The sequence below is a fragment of the Diabrotica undecimpunctata genome, chromosome 1, assembly GCF_040954645.1.
Source record: "Diabrotica undecimpunctata isolate CICGRU chromosome 1, icDiaUnde3, whole genome shotgun sequence".
Taxonomy (NCBI): domain Eukaryota; kingdom Metazoa; phylum Arthropoda; class Insecta; order Coleoptera; family Chrysomelidae; genus Diabrotica; species Diabrotica undecimpunctata.
Genome location: NC_092803.1, coordinates 182,473,250 through 182,495,456, shown reverse-complemented (window position 1 = coordinate 182,495,456; position 22,207 = coordinate 182,473,250). Strand labels below are relative to the sequence as shown.

Below are 22,207 nucleotides of genomic sequence, written 5' to 3'. Positions count from 1 at the left end.
TTGTTTTTTCTCTTGTTTGTTTGTAGTTTACTTTGATGATGTCAATAATCATGGATGAAAGCTTAGACTATTAATTAAAAAGCACATCTAACGAAGCACCCGAGTTTTATTTTGCTTCCTCAGTGATAAAAGGGTAGATATCTCCCAGCATTATCTCCTTTTCACTGAATATTACTAGTACACGTTATCATCTTTTTGGTTATATATATATATATATATATATATATATATATATATATATATATTTTTTTTTTTTTCCCGTTCATCTTATATTGAATTAATTATTTTATGATATTGTAGTATAGTGAAATAGTGTTCTTTGAATCCAAATTGGTAAGCAATTATTGGGTTGACTGACACAATTGCTTCTTTGATTATTTTTTCGAGTATTATTTTGAATAATTTAGATAAGTAGTAGACTTAAGGCCTAGGTAACTCAGATCCTTCGCCTTTGCGGATGATCTCGCTGTGCTGGTAGTAGCGCGGGACGAATTGGATCCCCGATTTTAGGTAAGATATACGGGCAACGTCGTGAAGAACTGGATGACATATGAAGGACTGGAACTCGCGACAGAGAAGACCGAAGCCATCATTCTGAAAGGTAAACGTAAAAGACAAGCGATAGAGCTTTAATATGCAGGGGTACAGATGACATCAAAGAAATGTGTTAAATATCTGGGAGTGACGCTACATTAATATAGTGAATGGGGGAGCATATACGGGTGATAGCCCGGAAGGCAGCGAATAGTGAGGCTGCGCTGGGGAGGGTGATAACCCATCATTGCGTGATTCAAATCTGAAAAGAGAAGGACCCTCTAAGTCTCGATCCGAAAGGAGAAGTCTGGAGTGGGGCGGTAGAGCTACCAACCTAAACGAGGATGTGTCAGAACTGTAGCTGCGGCGGCCTTGTGAACTCTTATGGGTTGTGTTGCTCTGTATGTGTAACCAGTAGAAAGGGGCATATCTATGAGAGAAAAGAGCATCGACTAATGCCATTAGAAAAAGAGAAGGAGAAATATTAATCAAAAGATGACAAGAAGAGTGGAACAACACGTAAGATGTTGCCCAGTGGACTAAGATGCTGATCCCGAGCCTAAGAGACTCTGTGGACCGTCTGTGCTCACAGATGGCTAAATTACTTCCTGTGCTCACAGGAAACGGGTGTTTTAGGTCTTAACTTCATAGATTTTGAAAGACAGATACAGATAAATGCCTATACTATGAATAATTTGATACTGTTACTCACACAAATCTGGAGTGTAATAGATGGACAGGGGAGAAAAACATAATGTATAAAGAAATAGGTATGAACCTTGTCACTGTGGAAAATTAAATCCGAGCAGTCAATAAGAAGAAATAAAAAGAAAAGCAACAGCAGCATGCCAGCCATCCCTACGGATGGGTTAACCTGGAACGGCTTTAAGAAAATTTCCAACACCAGAAGGAAAAAAGGTAGCTCAGCTGTGATCTATCCGTCTTTGCTGCGAAATAATGAGGGTTTGATTCCTACTACAGAAACCAAAAAGTATTGCCAAGATCGCTACTTCGAAGACCCTGATAAACCACGAAGGCGTAATCTGTCTAATTCAGCTCCTACAATTATAGCATTATTATTAATAGTTCGGAGTCAACGTTAAACTCTAAACATAGATATATAGGCAAAGAGGCTACCTACGCTTAAAATTGTTGGACTAGGGCTGAAGTAGTATCGGAATGTTTTACAGATATAGAATGTTTGTAAATACGGTTATGGATTAGTCGGTTTGTCTGTCCTATGTATGTACATACATTAAGAAGTAGGAGATTTATTGACCAGAACAATGGGTTATTCAGTGGATGATTTTCCAGGCTGAAAAAACTATGATTTTGGCGAACTTCTAATTTGTTGGAAAATAGGAAAAATTAGGCATTCAATAAAAAAGTGTAAAAAAGATCAAAGAAATACTACTAGTCTATATAAATATTTTAGAATTTCACCGACTATCAAGTTACATATTTTGGCTTTGTACTAGTTTGTTATTTTTATTTTTTCTTTTACTTCAGAAAGGGATGTGGATCGTACTTAAAGAGGTATGATCTGATTTCTTGTATATTTTGTTGTTCTGGTGTTCTGTAATTTTAAGTAAATTTTTTGAGAAGTGATTCAATAGGCTGATTATTCTATACATTCTTAGAAGTAGTTCTTACATTAATACAATATTTTAACCTTAGTAAACCTAAATAAATATAAAATAAGTCAATCTTTAATAATTAGTAGGCCATTGTTATTATTTATTTTGATTGATATTTTAACAGAGGATATTGAAAACATAGACAAAATGCAAACTTAAATATATCATAATTTTTATAAGTAGAGTTATAGTGTCTAAGATTTTTTTTACGATGTGGTCAATTAATTACACTGAGAGACACAGAGCATCTATCCATTTTGTAAATATATATTAAGGAAGATATATCTGATACAGTCATTCATTTAAAATAGTAATTTTTATTTAGTATTTTTATACAGAAATATTTGATAAATTATTGATAATTGTTTGATAAAATTGGGATTTCAAAAAGGGATTTTTTAGTGGGAAACACATAGTACCATTAGTGGATATCAAAAACTGATAAAATTGTTGACTGAATATATGTATATATTAATTGAAGATATATTAAAATATTTGAATAATATATAATAAATTATTAAAAAAAATTGTATTATCTTGTCCAAATACTTTGACGAATCTTTCGTCGAAGTTTATGAGGCAAGAAAACTACTCATCGATTACAAATATCTTATACTCACACAGATTATGATGTCAAGTAATTGGTGTGCATCTGCATCATGTACTTCTTGCAAACATCACAGAAGCTTGCGACCTTTGAATTGTCATCAAAAATAGATATTAGAATAATATCATAGGACAAGGAGGACGTACCACGTTTTGGAGTTTGTCAAATCCTGTTGCATTTAACGACAAAGGAATGTGAAAAGCAATAAGTGAATGCCCTGTGAGTCTTTATTAATTGACCACTCTGTTCAACACAGCTACTTTTGATTATTGTACAATGAATACAAAGCAAAAGTACAAAGCGATGAAAATAAAATAAAGGTAAATATACGACTTAGAGAATACATAGCAAAACGTATAAACCGCCAGCAGTTTTTTGGCCATTTTTGCCGTACTCCCACTAGAAAAAGCCCAAGAACTTAAAAAATATTTAGAGCTAAGCTTAAGTCGGTTAGATATTTTTGAAAACGGTTTTTTATAGACCAACAACACTTATTAAATGAAAATTGTGTTTGACAGAGAAAAACTACATCATGTATGTTTTAGCGGCAATAGGATGATGATTACTAATAACAATGTTGAGACTGAAGAAAGGTATAATGGAAATCGATGTCGTTTGCTTAGACATACGTCTAAAGATACATTTTTTATGAAACTCCAGATGCTTCAGATTGCAGAATTGTAGCCTTGGCACTGTATGGGTGCACTGTCATACCTGACAGCTATCAGAGCTAAAATAAATATAAGACAAGAAGAGATGGCCACAAGATCACCTTGATAAAAGAAGCATAGGTATCCAGAGCCAAATGTAGAGTGCATCGGGTGTTAGCGGATAGACAATTATCAGCAGTGTGACCGATGTAGAATAGACAGCTTCCAGAAAAAATAATAGATAGCCTTCAAAACTTTAAAAACCTTGAACACACAATTATGTAATATCTTTAACACACAATTATGTAATACTAACAAGTACATTAAAAATTGGAGATGCAAAGAGAAACATGCTTGAATATGACAATGCAGGAAATAGTTAGAATTAAAAAATTTATAAAATGGTACAAACAATATTAACTTTCTAGAATCTAGAGCATAAACTGAAGCTTAAATGGAGCTGTTAAAACATAAACACAATGAAAGTCGCGCCATGTCTAGAAAAAGTGATCTTGCGGGAATCGTGTTTTTAGTAATAATTTTGATAAAAGTCAACAAGCAAGTTCATTTAAAGAAGAATCATATAGACCTCTTCTTAAGCTACTTGAGATCCCATTTTTTTATTAAAAAAAAATCGATGCTTCTGGGGACAAAGCATTGGCATTCAAGCATACACGATAGTGGAGATTACTAAGAAGTCTATGTCCAGCAATAAATTGAGAAGATTGTGTAAATATGATTATTCTATATTATGTAGGCTTAGTTGAAATAATAATGAAACCAGTCCTTTAGATATAACAAACTCGTTTGTCTACGCTCTACAATATTTATAAATTTTGTAATCGAATAAAATAGCTTAATACAGTGGAGCAGTAGGTCATTATAGTGGTGACGAGTCCAAATTTTTAACTGGAAAATGTAGAGTTTAATAATTGTCCAGTCATCAGGGATTTGATCTATAAAAACGACATAAACAAACTGGATTTAGCTGGGGATGTCAATTTTGAAACCACAAAAAAGATGCAAAAAAGTTTTCCACTCCTACTCCGGGCTTCCCCCTTAAATCGCCCCTCGTAGAGGAAAAACAGAAAACATCGGTTTGCCAAGAATTGAACGCCGTAAAAAAGCATGTTTTAAAGAAGAAATATAGCTGAATTAATTTTAAACAAAAATATTTATAAGCATTTTTTCTGTAGAATGAACCGTTCTCTCAGAAATAACGCTTGAAGCAGCCGGCGATTTTAAATGTTAGTTACGAGCGCGAAATCATTTTTTTAAATATAGTTTATGTCAATTCGACATTAACAATTCGATATTTTTTGATCAAAGTGTCCTATTGACAAAAAATAAAATGTGTTTCAAAGTTAAAAAGTGCAGCTTTTGTATTCGCTATTGAATTTTTATTGTTACAGCCTAATCTTCAAAATCTACAACATGAAATTTCGATTTATAGTTTAAGCAACAAATACAATGCATTTAAAATATGCCTCTAAAACAAGCGGTTTTAAATGTTTTATTTGAAGTATAACCCCAAATATAATGATTTCCTCAATTTTCACAAAAACATATATAACTTTCGATTTCGACTATTTTTCTGGACGATGTCTTGAAATTGTTGCTGCCGGCGGGTTACAATTCTCGCAGTGGCCTTATACTTTAAATAAAACGTTCAAAACTACTTCTTCTCAATTTCACAAGTACGTGTTTCAAAAATCTACACATCTTCAGTTACAAATTCCATCCAATGCCGTCTTCGTGAAAGCATTTCCCGTGCTTTAAGGTGGTATAAGTCACTTTTTTTTATATAATACAGATAAGCGCATATTTAAAATCTCCATATTCAAATCTATCAGAAGCAACAGTGGTGTAAGTCACAGATAGCAGCACAAACTTGACAGTCAAATAAAATCTCTGCAGTAGTAGGGGGAATAGTGGTGCAAGTCAGACTTACACCACTATTCCTTTATTACTAAGGCAGTTGCGGTTGTGATTTTTCAATACAATGGATGACGGCAGTTTAAGTAATGACAGCTTATTCAGGAGATCAGTGAGTACCTTCTGATTCTCAACAAGAAAGTACTGACAAGTTAAACTTGTATATTATATTTGTTTGTATTAAATCAAAACTAATCTCAAAATGTTAAATTCTCCACACTAACAATAAATAAACTTCTATAAATAGAACAACGTTTTTGAGTGTTATTTTAATAAAGTTGGTTTGTTTCAGACTGTGTTTCAAAAGAAAAAGTAATATAGAAGAATTAGAAGTTCAACAATCTAAGAGAGCACGAAAACGACAGAGGCATGGAAATAAAAAAGAAAGTGGCTTCGCAACTTAGGTTGTGAGTATATGACAACAAAAGCTAAAACAAAACAAAAGGTAAAACTTTTTCAAACAACAACTGTTTCTGCAATAAAAAATGTTTTGAAAAGATATCATGTGAAGATAGAAAAAAAATTTGTTGATCAAAAGATGTATAATTTTTGCCAGATCCAGAGTTACGCGCGCGAAATGAATTTTTTAAATAAAATGTTTATCATTTTGCATACGTACCTAACATTCAAAATTGCGCCGATCACTTTAAGCGTTATTTCTGAGAGAACGGTTCGTTTTACACAAAAAGTACTAACAAACATTTTTGTTCAAAATCATCTCAGTTATATTTCTTGTTTAAAACATTTTTTCTACGGCATACAGATTCTTTGCATATAGATTCAGATACATTGACATTGTGGGAAACACTGTCACCAATGTGAAGGAGACTTTTAATAAATTGGAGGTAGAGGCAAAGAAAACTGGTTTAAGGGTAAACGAAGAGAAAACCAAATACATGAGCATCAACAGACAAAAGTGACGAGATAGAATAGGGCAAAATGTGACAATAGGCCTATATAACTTTGAAAGAGTGGAGAGTTTTAAATATCTCGGAGCAACAATCACTGCAGATAATGATATCGCGGAAGAGATTAAAGGATGAATTCAGGCAGCAAACAGACGTATGTACAGTCTCCACAATACTATTAAATCTAAAAGCCTAACACGAACATCAAAGATTAGAATCTTTGGGCCTTATCACGACATTAATAGCAACCAATACCGAATGAGAACAAATGCTGAGGTCAAGCAGATGTATAGAGCGAGCGATCTAGTCCAAGAGATTAAATCCCAACGTCTAAGATGGGCTGGCCATGTCCATAGACTCCCTAATAACCGCCTTGCCAAATTAATATGGGAGGAAGCCCCCACAGGAAGAAGACCCTTAGGACGTCCACGAATGCGATAGAGAGACAATATATGGTCAGATCTAAGAACAATGGGGCTGCCCACTGACCCAACTATTATGGACGACAGTTCAAGATGGAAGCAAGTTGTGCAGTCAGCCAAAACCCACCCCGGGTTGTAGTGCTACGAGAAGAAGATGATACAGATTCTTGGTAAATCGATGTTTTATGTTTTACCCCGACGAGGAAGGGTTTAAGGAGGTAATCCAAGCAAACTTTTTGCAGTTTTTTTGGGAAACAAAATTGACATTCTCAGTAAAATTCAGCTTGTTCGTATGATTCTCAGAGGTTGAGTGAAATTTTTGTCTCTGACGACTGGACTATACGTAAAAAGGATGAAAGATAACAACATTTTGCTTTATTATTTATATATTTTAAAATTTAACTGATAATTAACTTTAAGTGTTTTAAAACATGTAAAATTAACCGTTGCAATAGCAAAGACAAACTGTTTGCTTATAATTATGACGTGAATCTAATCTAAAAAATATAATGGTGTAACATAAAATGATGTGTACTATTTGCCATGATTGTAGACTTTTACTGAAGCATACATCTATTATATACGTAATGTTAGAATAATACAAATCTTAGGCAATAAAAAACATAGTCATTCTAGGAATTTTTTTGACCGTTTTCAAAAATATTCATGGTTTGTTTGAATTTTTACACTTCGTTAAAGTATCCCCGTCCTCCTTGGAAGAATCCACGCTTGCCCAAATTCATTAGCATCTGTCGGTTTCGGGAAGCGCCTTCTTTCGCTTTCTTTCGGGCGATTTCCAGTAACAATCTGTTGCGTAGGACGTCAAGAGAATTGACGATGGAAAGACTGCCGCCAGATTCGCCGATTCTGGAACCTGCTCGTTTCATTCTGATTTCTGGGTTCATTTCCACCTAAAATGTTATAAACAATCATTTATTACCAAGATACGTACAGTATGACACATTTAATTTGGAAATACCTCTATAAAGTTGGTAACCGATTTTAATTAACTTTTTTTCAAATTTCATTTCCTTATAGGTTCTACTTCGGGATATAATTTAAAATGTTTATTCAAAATTTCAGGGCATACTACGACACTTCTTCGTAATCTAAAATTGAGAATTCTTATTAGCGATTTTTTTATTTAAAAGATTTCTGTACCACTGAGTTAAAAGTAGCTTAAAATATATTAAAATGACAAACATTTTATTAAAATATATTTATTATTTACGCAGTTATGACAACTGAAATTTTAAATTTAACGTTACGACTACGAGTCAAAAAAAGAAGACTCTGTATCAACTGACTGTCATAGAAATATAATTTTTGCTTAAATCCTGGCTGTCTCTACCTTCTTCTTCTTCTTAGCCTTCTATCATTTTTGGATATAGGCCTCTCCCAACTCCTTTTATCGATCTCTATCCTAAACAACACTTCCAATTTGTTCCTTCTATTTTATCCATTTCATCTGTGGTCTTCATTTTGGTCGTCTACCTTTGTAAAGTCTCCAGTGTTCTATTGTGGCATTCCAACGCTGGTTTTTTGTCCACTTGCGAAACGCCATTTGAGTTTGGCAATTTTGGTTGTGGTATCATCAACTTTTGTTTTTGATCTTACCCAGTCATTTCTCTTTTTATCTGACAGTCGTATATCTAACATTGCTCTTTCCACTGCCCCTCTTGTTATGGCTAGTTTCTTCATATTTGTCTTGGTTAAAGTCCAGATTTATCAACCATATGCCATGATAGGAAGGATGCACTGGAAGGTTGAACACTTTGCTCTTAAGTATTGAGGTATTTTGCGGTTCTTAAGTATGCTTCAGTCTTGCTCTTTGGTTCTTCTTTGTTAAGTTTCAGAAATTGGCCTAGGTAGATATATTCCTAAACGAGTTCTCTCTCACTGCCATTTATAGTTATACATCTGGTGTCGCTTGTGTTTGTCATTGTTTTTTTTTTCATTGTCTTCCTTCATCATAATTTGTAATTCCTCGAATGTGCTCGCTATATTCACAATGTCGATAGCGAATCTGAGTTGGTTTGACTTGTTGCCAATAACGTTGATGCCATAGGTTCATCAATTTGTAGTTTTGAAGAGGGAAGTAGGCCTATTAAGACCCCGACCTCGAACGGAACCGTATCATTCTTGATAGTGGCTCCAAAATGGGTGCCGAAACGTCGAGTATTCAATTCTCAACTCGGTTCTTCCCGAGAACTTCGAGAATCTCGAATCTATTCTACAATTAGAGTAATAGTTTGGTGTATGGACCATTCTGGATACTATTAAATGCCTTTTTATAGCTTACGAAGCCAGGACATATAGTAGTTGGTACTCATTTGCCTTCTGTATCGGTGTTCTCATTGTCAGCAGATCATCTGATGGTAATTATCCATTTTCTAATTAAATCGATTGTTAATAATTCTCATAAACAGTTTGTATACTTAATTGAGCAACGATATAGGTCTAAAATTCATAAGGTCACATTTGTCCCCTTTTTTGTGTAAGAGTAGTACTAGACTCTCGTTCCAGTCTTTATGGATTTTGCTATTATGGAGATATTTATTGAATAGCTTTGTTAAATAGGAAGTGTTACTGTGTTGCTTGTTTTCAAGAGCTCGGCAGTTATGTAGTCGTGTCCTGGAGCTTTATTATTTTTTAGCTCTTTTAAAGCTCGTTTTATTTCGATCCCTCTGTATTTGGTAATACCTCTGATCTATTTTTCTTTTGACGTTCTCCCTTGATGATTTATTAGTCTGGCTTTGCAAGCTGTGCAAAAGTCTTTGACTGTGTTGTTATTTTATATTTGTCCTTCTCTTTCTTATTATTGGTGTCTTTAATTTTAAAAATTTTTAAGACTTAGACATTTTAGGCCTCTCTTGTTTTCAATGATCTTGCTCAATTAAGTTTTCGTTCTATTTTTTTATGTCGCGTTTTAGTTCTTTTTTAATTGCTTTATTAAGTTCTACGTATACTTGAGTATGGCGTTTGTTTTCTGCTATTGGTTGTCTTCTTCCCTTTATTAGTTGTTTAGTTTCGTCGCTTATTTGGCCTTCTTTAGTTCTTATTTTCTTTGCGACCTTTTAGTCCGGCTTCTAGAAGGTTTTTATTTATGTTTTTGATATTGTCATTAATTTGGTCTTGATTAGGTGAAGGATCCGATTCGAACTTACCCGCTAAGGCCTTCTTCTTCATGTTTTTACTTTGAATGCATCTATCCATTGTTTTTTTAAATATCCTTTTTCTCTCTTCTTTCATGTTAACCTTTATTTTTGCTCTAACTATATGATGGTGACTACCAGTTGTTATGTTGTTTATTGTTGTGACGTTTTCAAATATTCTTTTGCTGTTTGATAGAAAATATTCTGTTTTATTAAATAGTTCCGTGTCCATGTCCACTTTTTGTTGGGTTTCTTTTTGCACAACGTATTCATAGCATACGTGTTTTCTTTTTCCAGGAATTTCATAAGTTTTTCTCGTCTTGCGTTTCTTGTGCCGAATCTGAAATTTCAAATCTTCTTTTCGGAGGTTTCAATCTTTCTTCCAATTTTGGCGTTAAAATCTCCAATTATTATTATTTTAGATTCTTTTTTGTTGTCTATAGCTCTTTTAACGTCGTCGTAAAAAGTATTTATTTCATCATCAGTTGCTTTTTCAGTTGGAGCATAAACCTACACAATCTTTATTCTGGTTTGTGAATTTAGTTTTAAAATAATGTATGTAACTCTCTCCGAGATGCTATGAATCTCCCTATCCACCATTTAATTGCATACGTTTGTCATAGTGCTTAAGATTAGTTATAATCCTTACTAAATTTACTAGTACCTTGCAGGTATGAAACTCTAAACCAAGTAGAACTCATAGCAGGATATACCGTATTCATTTTACAAATTCCCAATTGTCAATAGAAGCACGTGAAAGCCAAACAGGGTTCTACTGATGTGTAACTGATAAGTAAACATTTACTTTTGAAACTGTTAGTGTAAGAATTTCTTGAAATTTAATCATTATATCACAATTAAACTAAACTCTAAAAAATAACACGACCAGTAAATAACTAAACAATAACTATAACATAAATATAACATAATATATTAACTTAAAAATCAACACGATACAATTTGAATTTAAAATGCTGGCAAGTTTGGATCTGTAACAAGAGAATCTGTCTGGCTTAAGGTAATAAGTTATATTTAATAGCCTCTTGACGAATGAGACGGCGAATATCAACACGTGCTCATATTTACAGATGGGAATTTGCTAAATGAATGTACTTTAGAAGTTTCTATGGATATATACGATGTGGATAAGTTATATTTAAATAAACGCCCGCGGATTAATTGAGAACATGACATAGGATCTACAGCTGTTATCTTTTGTAGATTTGTTAATTAAAAATGACATACACACGCACACACATAAAATAGACACATACAGAATCAATCGGCAAATCATTAGAACTGGTTCATCACCACATATTGTGCTCCCTAATCCTCAGATGTAATACCATCGTGTCCATGATACAGGGAGAAAAGAGTTTTCTAAGCGATATCACAGAGGTAAACTCTTTGCAATTATACAGCTCTACCAAAATTTTGATTAAAAAATACAATTTTTTTTATTTAAAAGGTATGGCCTCAGTAAGATCTTATTGGCTTGAAAGATTGACAAACAATAAAATATAATCAGAGACGTGTTTAAAGTCACTAAATGGTTGTCTGAATTTTAACTGAAAATCAGTACGAACTAGCAAATCTCATGGTGCATAACAGGTTGATGATTTGTTTTGCAACATATCGTGATTTGATTACCAATTATTATAGATAATATTACAAATTGTTGTTATGTTTAGCACATCATGCTGTAGAAGTGCTACAATCCTTGTATGTGACTCATAGTAAGTGTATTTATTATTTTGATGAATTTTTTGATGATATAATGTGTAATAGTAATTTTCGCTATGATTTTTCAAGAACTTTAAAATATAAATTCCACTAAATCTTCTAAACTTTTGAACGAGTCGGCGTTTTCAGGGATTTCTGGACGATCTACGACCGCCGCGCCGCTCTCGAAGAGGATCTCAAGTTTCGAGAGTCCATCTTCGTTTCAAGGAGTTAAATTTGAATACCGGCCTCTACGGGCGAGAAGTTACGCCGAGCCTTTGTGGTAGGTGAGGGGCCACCGGCAATCAGAATTCTCTAACAGTTCGAGCTTTCTTACAGACAATATTTCTTACAATGACTTAATTTGTGTTAGAATTCTGATGCGTAGTGTATACCTCAAATTCCACAGAGACTTCGGCCTTCTCACTTCGTGTAGCCGCGTTCCCTCTCCTCGAGAGAGGCACAAGAATGCCGGCAATGTCGACTCATCCTGCTGCCAATCGCTTCGTGTTGCTACCTTTCGCTAACAGTAATTCCTGTAGTTACTATTTCCATAAGGTTTCTGGAGACGAAGTGTTATTGCAGCTCGACCTTATCGGAAAAGCAATTACAAGCCCCCGTCGGGGCTTTTATTCGCTCTTTACCGTGACAGGCCCAAATAACGCTGTTCGACACAATTTGAAATAAATCTAAGACCAATGTCTTTTCTATCTCAGAAAGTCGTGTTCTACTGTCAGGAAGCGTTTTGTAGTCGACACGCCGATTCTCGTACTCTTGATAATTTAACTTCCAAATTGGACAATACTTCTTAGGTTCGACGTCTTCGACGAAAGCAGGATATTGGTTAAATAATAAAACTAAAAGTAGCGTGGTAGCACAGCGAGTCAACAAGGTCTAACGGGGCTAGTAGTGTAAGACGACTGGATCCCGATCGGAAGATGTGCTGCTCTTTTATACACATCGTGTTTGAGCATTTGCAGCACACTTCCGCCGAGAGGCCAATGACGGCGCAGTTAATAACATGCGCTGTGGTTGGCCGGCCAAAGTAACAATCTTTGTCGTGATTGGTTACCTTGGCGACATTACAAACTGGTCAGACTGGAAACCAGGTAGTTAAACGCACCTTAAACATGTTAAATTTAGGAATGAAATTATTACGCAATAGGATGAAATTTTAAAATCTAAAATTGTTACTTTTCTGGATTTTTTATTTTATTTCGCTGTTCTACACTGTATATGTTTAATATATTTATCTCTCTACCCAATGGCACTACAACCCAAGTCAAGCCTTCTTCAAACTATGCCTCCAACTTTTCCGGTCCCGCGCCGGTCTTCTCCAGGTTCTGACGTCTAGCAAATTTTGCGCTTTCGCTGCCACTTCATCCTCCCACTTTTTCCCATAGCCTTCCTTTTGTTTTTGCGCCTGCATTTTACTATCTAGGGCCATTTTCGGTAATTTTTCGGCCTTCATTTTCACTAAATGAGCAGCCCATCGAAGTTTAACGAATCCTGAGATCGGTGCCTCTAGGAAAAGTTTGTAGAGTTCAGGGTTGTACTTGGATTTCCTTCTCCGTTTTTGCTAATAGGCTAAATATCTTTCATAAGACTTTTCTTTCTAAGACTTCTGCCTTTTTTTTGGGAAAATGGGCGAGTGAAAAATAAGCTTTGTTTTCTTTACTGTTCTTCTTTGAATTTATGGTTCTTGTGTTCTGTCCGTGCTTAATGCAACTCCTAGATATATGAAACTTCTACCGCGTTAATATCGTTGTTAAGGTCTAGACATATTACCAATAATCCCTCAATATTTTTGTTACAAATATTAAAACAAGAAAATTTTATTTATTTTCGATATATCTCAGCTCAAATAAAACGAGTTTTTTGTCTCGTCCGTTTTCCGTTGAGACGCCTGCTAAAACAGGTTGTTTCTTTTGGTATCTAAACACGCTTCGATATTATGTTACCGCTAATTCTCTTCACAATATATAACAATATAAAAAGTTATCATTTTTACGACCACCATAAAATTGGTCATGAATGTTTTTCTAATTAAACCCCTTCGCTAATTCATTAGAAGAAACAAGTCTTTTTGTCTACCTAGAACTGGGTCAGTATTGTTTATTTGTTTTCGGAACTCGTAAAAGGGCATTGAATATTTTAGTTTTATTGTTTTATTATGTAATTTCTTCGTAAATGTATGGAAAAAGTGGCTTATTATAACCCACGGTTAAAACGTTAAAAGTTCGTTAAAGACGGTTGAAATTTGGCGGTTCTCTTTCCTATAAAATGTTGGATTCAAGCAGCGTCCAGAGACTCCATTCTTGGTCCCCGAACCTGACAGTAGGTTCATCTCGACCTCTTACCATTCGTATAACAAGACTCCTCTCTCGTTTCTCACGCGGAATGGTCATTCCAGCGGCACCGGACTACTCTTTCGGTTCCCGTGCCGGACAGTAAAAATTTCACTTCGTGAATACACGCGCTCTACGTAAATTTTTGTTCGCAAATAGCAGAAAAATAAGAAGTTTTAGTTTTAGTTAAATACATTTGTAAATAAATATCTTTTGTAACAGTTCAACGTAAAATAAATTGTTTCGACGAAGCATTATTTAATCCAAGTCTACATACTTAGCCAGTTGCAAAGTCTGGTCCGCTACTTGTGTTGCAGAAAGGAGACAAATCACAACAATCGTCTTGTAATTCAACTGTGCGTCTGTCTCTCCGAACTCTTGCCTGAGTTAGCTTTTTGTCTTTTGAATATTTATTTGTAGTCTGGTCTCTTTTGGTCCTGTTTTTAATTGTGAATATATTTCTGCCGCCTCTTCCTTTCTGGGAAACATAATGCTGATGTCATCGGCATAGGCGGCAATCTGTATTAATTTATTTATTAGGAGATTAGCTCTTTCTGTATTCAACTATCTTATCACATATTCGAGAGACAGGTTAAATAGTGTTGTGGATTATTTAAAAGTTCTAAATGAGTACATTTTGTATTCTGATAGTTGCTGCTGAGAAATCCATTGTTGTTGTTAAAGCTTCATGTATTTATCGGTGTTTTCTATTAATAAAATATTGTAAATGGGATTAGAAAATCAAAATGCATGTATTGCCTTACGGAAATTTATTTATTACAGCAACAAACATTTACAATTGAACAAAATTGCATACAAAATAGTCAAATATATTTAGATTTACAATAAATAAAAGTATAGCCATTTCAACGATATAAAATCTACATTTTACTAGTCAGCGAACAGGTTTCTTTTACGAAGTAACAGTAAGTTTTATTTTCGATCAAACATTTGTAATTAACCCTAATCAAAATTTAATTAATTATACCAAAAGAAACTTTTGATGTGATGATAAAAAAATAAATTTTATATCGTTGAATGTTACACTCAATAAAAAACTAAGTAGGCTCTTTTCTGTCTAATAACTAAACTTTTGACATGAGGTATTTTTTAATACTGCATATAAGATACTGTTTAGACTTACAACTAAAATAAATAAATAAATACTATAATTAATATGACTAGAATGAAGAGAATAATGTCATTGTATAGCATGCGAGTTGTGATTATTGTACTTGAAACGGATTTTACGATATTGAAATAGTATTTCTGATCTGGTTTGGATTTTGTAAAGGAAGTAAAAAACTGTATATAAGAGGACATAATATATCTGGGTATCAAATATAAAAGATCTCTTTCTTCAAAAAAAAAAACAATGTTTTATTCATTTTTGCTTTTTTTTATGCAATATTTTAGATATTTTGATATTTTTTGCGAAAAATAGTATACAGTTGTTTTTGTTTGGTAAAATATTTATGTCGTGGGATATTTTTAAGAAAATCGATCTTAAACGACAATACAGTGGGCATCGGTACGCATATTAACATGATTTTTAAACTTTTATAGTGTGACTAAACTTTCATTGTTTTATTTCTCTTGACGTTTATGTATACAAAAAAAAAATAAAAAAAAAAGTTTACTCAAAAGTAGCAAAACTGGACAAGCCCCCTGGAGCAGATGATATTACTACGGAAGCCATAAAACGATGACAACATTAACATGTTGGTAATCATTTTGAATGCTATATATATATAACACCGGCCACATTCCATCATATTAGCTTTATTCAACTTTTATAGTGATCTCCAAATAACAAAAAGCGACAAAATGCAAAGACCACAAACAAAAGATCAGTTTAATGAGCTATTTGCTTAAAGTATTTCTTCGCATCTTCCACACAACAATGTTCAGAAAGCTGGAAGAGCTAAGCGGCGACACGTGAAGCAGCTTTCTGCTTGAATACGCTTGTACAAAACTGCATGGACCAACGAAAGGATATATTCATCACATTCCTCAATTATAAAAAAGCGTGTGACACCGTAAAACACGATGCAATGATAAAAATGCTATACAACGCTAACATTGGGTGAAGCTGAATCAATCAATAAGCACAGAGGAATTTGAAATTTTAAGAGGGCTGCGACAGGGGTCTATTTTGTCTCCTGTGCTGTTCAATCTCTATGTAGAGAATGTTAGAGAGGCACTTAAAGGCTCTGAGTGTGGTAAAAAGGTCCAACGACATCGCGGTAATCTCAGACAAAGAACATGATACGAGTATGCAGTTAATGTTAAATAAAATAAATACCTTAGGAAAAATATATGGTTTGAAGATAAATGCTGGAAAAAATAGGAAAAAACGTACTTTTAGGAGTACAACGTTAAGTAGATAATGCTCCAATAGAGCAAGTGAAAGCATTCAAATACTTGGAAATGATAATGGATGGGATCAATGGGATCCTCGTCACGAAATAAAATGCCGCACCGAACAAGTAATATAAGCTTCAAATAAATTTAAGTCGCTATTATGTAACCGCAATCTTTCCTTCACTCTCCGCTATAGGACGGTTAAATTATATGTAGAGTCTACATTGATATACGGCATGGAGACAAGAACGTATAAAGACAAGACAAGTTGGAGACGGACTTTGCGAATAATGTTTTACATACCATGGAGAAATAGGATGAGAAACGAGAAAGGCTTAAGAAAAGCTAATACTGAGAGAGAAAGGGTAAGAGAAAGAGAGTAACTCAATTTGAACAAGGTACGAAAATCTAGATACCTGTGCCATATCCTGAGAGGAAAATAATACGCAATCCTTTAACTAATTATCCAAGAAGAGATTAAGGGTAGAAGATAAGTAGGTCACACGTGAATGCCGTATTTACAGAATATAAAGAACTGGACAGGCATAAGTGAGCTTTTGCATACCGCAAAAGATAGAGGTCTGGCCTTAAGATAATTTGCCAACGCACTATAGATGCACGGCACTAGGAGAAGAAGAATAATACAAAAAAACTAAATTTCTTCCTACATAGAAACATATTTCACAATATTGATATGAGTACTTTTAAACTTTTTAAAACTCTGTATTAAAATCTACAGACAACACCGCTGTTTTTGCAGAGAGTCTAGAAGCACTGCAACGCTTAGTAAATAGATTCCATCAAGTCAGTATAAAATATGGACTGCATATGAACGTTAAGAAAACCAAGTGCATGATTATTTCTAAGCAATATACAGTAGGAAGGCTAGATATTGAGAGAAAACAAGTAGAAAGAGTGAAAAACTACAAATATCTGGGAACCTGGGTAAATGGAAACAATGACCAAGGTAGAGAAATAAGGACACGCATTGAAATTGCAAGACAAGCATTTATAAAAATGAAAACAATGTTTGTTAATAGAGACCTTCCTCTGGAGCTGAGGATAAGAGCCTTAAGATGCTACGTGTTCTCGACTTTGTTGTATAAAATAGAAAGCTGGACACTAAAAGTGGATAATATAAAGAAGTTGGAATCATTTGAGATGTGGTGCTATAGAAGGATTTTAAAAATACCATGGACCCAACGAGTAACAAATGCAAAAGTATTAAGAAGGCTGCAAAAGGATTGCGAGGTCATAAAGCACATCAAAACAAGAAAGCTGGAATATTTACGCCACATTACCAGAGGTGCGAAATATGAGATATTAAGGCTCATAATGCAAGGTAAAATCAAGGGTAAAAGATCCATAGGAAGGCGAAGAATTTCCTGGCTAAGAAACCTAAGAGGGTGGTATAGTTGCAGCTCAGTAGATCTTTTCTGGGTAGCCGCCAATAAGGTACGGATAGCTGTGATGATAGTCAACCTAAGATAGGAGAAGAAACTACGAGAAGAAGAAGATTAAAATCTGATTTTTTATCAAATCAGTCTAAATATATGAGTAAAAGAAGATATACAACATTGACAACAAGAAAAAGATTCTAGAGAAGAGAATTTTTGATTTGGACCAATTTCACTGGCACTGTGTATATATTTTCTCTAATATAAATAATTTTGTTTCATTGTTAATTAGTACTAATATTTATCAATTAAACAAACAACTAAAGTGAGTTTTAAAGTATCTTTAACATTTCTTAATAAAAATAAATATTGCGTCTACTGAAGAAGTTGCCAATCTTTATTTTATTAGTACAGTTTTGCGACACAGTAATATATAACTTTAAAATGTCCATTTTTAAAAAAATATTTTCTCATGTTAGGCTGTCTCACTTCTATATTAGAGTAAGTAAATATACATTAAGATGTAAATACAAGAAAAGAAGAATAGGAATCAGAGAGCACATTAAACTGGAATCTTAAATGGTTTGGAATTTTTGTGATACATTAGTAACATCAGATAAAAAAGACAATAGAGAAACGATTAAGAAAGATACTAGCCACAAATTCAAATAAACAAAAAATAGAGAACCACATAAGGAATTCAGTCATGCATGACATTTAATGTTAGATTCATCATAAATATACAGCTTTTTGTTGTTATTATTCCAGTTCGGCATTACCAAGATATTTTTAAAAATTCTTTAATCTTTTACCTACATATACTGCATATTATTGTTCTTTATCAAAATATATTTCCAAAATATTGTTTTATGCTTTTTAAATTATCTTAAACGTCCATTTTGAATATAAAATCAGAAAGCATATACTCAAGATATATTTGAAGTGATCTATCACTAAAAAAGTTTACAAAAGCTTGCACTTGACAATGCACAGCATTCCAACACAAATTTGCTGACACAACTGACCTGCGTTAACGACCATTCAAAAGAGTTGTTGAGTTATAAAAATTAGAAATTTAGACTATTTTGTCCTTTTATATGAAATAGACGACCCAATACTTAATGTGGCGATAATAGAAACTTTTAAAATGTGCATAGAAACTCTAAAGTGTTGCAAACGTATAAACGTTGAAGCAAATAAAAGAGGGATACAAACTTTATTTAAACTATTTATAGTATTCTTGATCGAAATATGTTCAACAGTAAAAAAAGTGTAAAACAGAACACTATTTTTTATTTCCAGAGATTATACTCAACTTGAAATGTTTAGCTGAAATATAAGCTTCCTCAAAACAACTTTAATTTTAAACTAATTGTGTGTTCTGAAAATTTGAATAACCAATCGAAGATACTCCTTTTTTTATACCCAACTAAATTCCAGTTAGACACAGTAACGGTGCTGTCTCAAACAGGAGTTTATTTAGAATTTAAAAGAGGTAATACAATCTTCGGTTGGTTTCTAGTTGGCAAACAAACAATTAAATTTAAATTACCATTCTAATAAATCTTATGTTCCAGCGTAACATAAGCTTTATTAGAAGTTGACGTTGACTATATCCTGTGAAAACTAAAAACAAAGTTTTAATTTTTTATTTTCAAATTATTTATTTTTAAGATACAGTTTATGAAAAATCATTATGCAAAAAAAAAGGAATTGGTTCTTGTACAGCTATTCAATATCACAAGTGAGAGGCACTAAAAAAGGAAGAAAATATATATGACAACAATAACTGCATCAGTTATTTGTTATTTTACCAATATTTTTGCACTTGATTCTACATGCATATTAACTGTCCTTTTATATTCAAATCAACACATAATAAATTATTCGTGAAGACTTGCGCCCTCTTAGTTATTAATTTCTGACAAATCACGCAAAGAAATTAATTAAGATATTAACCATTACAAAATAGCCAGATCAAAATATTATGACTAGGAATGATGCCTCGACGTCCGAATAAGTAAACAAATGATAAGAGTTGTAATACAGGGAAGATTGTCAATCTTCTGAATATCTTTTTACTATTTTCACTACTCTTTGTTCTTATAGTTAAGTTATGGTTATTTAAATAATGTTTTAAACGTTTTTGATTATTGAATTCAAGTAAAAATGGCAATAGCGTATTAGAAATATTTGATTGAGTTAAACAATGCAAGAATAGACTATTTTCATTTATTATAATGGTGCACAACCAGCAAAAATTCATTTACTTCTGGCTTCAGTGACTATAAGAAAGTCTTTGGCAAAGTTAAACATATAAAATCATTAACATATTTTATAAAAGACCCAAAAGTACCATAATGGAACTGGATGAGACAAAAGCTTTAATACAGGAATGACTAGAAGATTAAATGTCTCTTTGGGAGTAGAATTAGAGAATCCAAACGTTCTGAATATAGAAATAGATAGATAGATCTCTTTCTACAAATACTATAGAGAAAATATATCTAATATATTTATAATAAAACAATAATAAGTTAGTCTCACAAATGTTTAGGTTTCCTAACAGATTTTTTCCTTCAAAATGCAAAATTGTGTTGGATACACATTTAAATTGATCGGTTTTTTGAATAAAAAGTAAATTTCATCTTTGTGGTTGTTTGCACCATAACTATTAAACTATTTAATTAATGGTTTATTGGTATAATATTGTAAACATTTGTGTAAGCATTTAGTATTTATTGATAACAAATAATTGTACAAAATCAATTCATTCTAATACGCCATTAAGATCTTTAACCTCGAAGAAGAACATACTCACTGCCAATATTATAACAAATTATTAAAACTCTTTTTATCTCTATTTGTTTTTCTCTAGAAGCAAATTACTGCGTGTCTGTTAGACTTTCTAGGTATTTCCTGTTGTTCTTGATTCTGTCGCGGAGTTTGCCATAGGCGTAGGCTTTTCTGAGTGTCTGAATGGGGGCGTTAATAGAAAGAGAGGGAGATTCGTCGAAGTTGTAAAATCTGGCTACTCTTTGTGGGTTTACGTCAATGTTGTATCGTTTGTTGCGGATTTTCTTGATGTGGTTTTCCTGTAAAAGAAAAAAAAACGTTAGTAATAAATTTCTGTGTTTCTTGAAAAATATATATTATATTATGTTTTACATGTTAGTTTGTAAGTAGTATGGTAGTAAGTAACGGTTTGAGTAATTAATATTTCTATATTTTTCATAATAATGAAGAGTATCTTACTCCGAAAATATATAAAAAACATTTACATAGTTTGAAAAATGAGATTTTTAAATAAAATCTCAATAATAATAGAACACAAGAAAGGTAGGTAGTGGCACAATATTGATATATATGTATAAAGACTATTTTTTTATACCATCTTTTTTTTTTAATCTATTTTTCTCATCACTTTTACGAGACTGCGTTAATTCTTATCTCCTTTTTATTTTTAGTGTTTTTATTATCTTGATTATTAACCCTTTTAAAAATTTAAGTTATAACTTTTTTATTTTATCTTAGTTTTTTGCTCTTCTTTTACTCTAAATATGTTTGATCCTGGGAATATTTGATCGTGAATGCTTTCCATTTGAACTTTCTTTTTTTTCCTCAATTTTTTTTGTATTTTAGGCAATGAATATTTATTATATGACTATATTAAATACTAAGATAAGGAACTCATATATATTACTGAAAAATGAAATATCTTTTGCCATTCCGCGGCGGAGGTCGGCAATCATCATAGCTATTCGGACTTTTGAGACGGCTGCTCTGAAAAAATCATTTGATGTACATCCGTACCACTCTCTCAGGTTGCGCAGCCATGACATTCTACGCCTCCCTATGCTTCTCTTTCCTTGTATTTTTCCCTGTATAATCAGTTGGAGCAAGGTGTATTTTTCTCCACGTGTAGTATGTCCGAGATATTCCAATTTTCTTGTTTTAATTATATTTAAAACTTCTATTTCTTTATTCATCCTTCTCAGAACCTCTTTGTTTGTGATGTGTTCTGTCCACGATATTTTCAGAATTCTTCTATACACCCACAGCTTGACATTCATTGTTAGACCATACTCTTTTCCATACTCCGCTATTCTGGTCACCAGTCTCTGAAGATCTTCAATATTTTCGGCTAAGATCACAGTGTCGTCCGCATATCTAACGTTGTTAATGGGAACTCCATTTACCTTTATTCCAGCTGTTTCACCCTCAAGAGCGTTTTTCAGGATCTCTTCGGAGTAGGCATTAAAAAGAATTGGCGACAATACGCATCCCTGTCTCGCTCCACATCTTATTTTAATTTCTTCTGACAGCTGTTCGTTAACACGTACTTTTGCTCGCTGTTTGTAGCATAAATTTGATATGATCCTGAGGTCGTTGTAGATCTTCTTTGATTTCAGGACATTCATTAATTGTTTATGTCGTACTTTATCGAATGCATTATTATAGCCAATAAAACATACGTATATATCTTGCTTCACGTCCAGGCATCTTTGTATCAGTATATTAAGTGAAA

The 22,207-nt window shown here is 33.1% G+C and overlaps 1 protein-coding gene across 5 annotated transcripts in view; it reads right to left on the bottom strand.

The window, feature by feature from the left end:
• Positions 1-257: 257 nt before the first annotated feature.
• Dh44 (corticotropin-releasing diuretic hormone 44) overlaps positions 258-22,207 on the bottom strand; it is a 445,815-nt gene continuing 423,865 nt past the window's right edge. For 4 of the 5 annotated variants that reach the window (XM_072520716.1, XM_072520718.1, XM_072520720.1 and 1 more), the window contains one exon: positions 258-7,604. In XM_072520716.1, the coding sequence (XP_072376817.1) occupies positions 7,377-7,604 (228 nt within the window). In that variant the 3' untranslated portion in view covers positions 258-7,376. Of the gene's footprint in view, positions 7,605-14,673; positions 20,775-22,207 lie in introns of those variants that run through there. The other variant, XM_072520721.1, reaches the window with a different exon arrangement.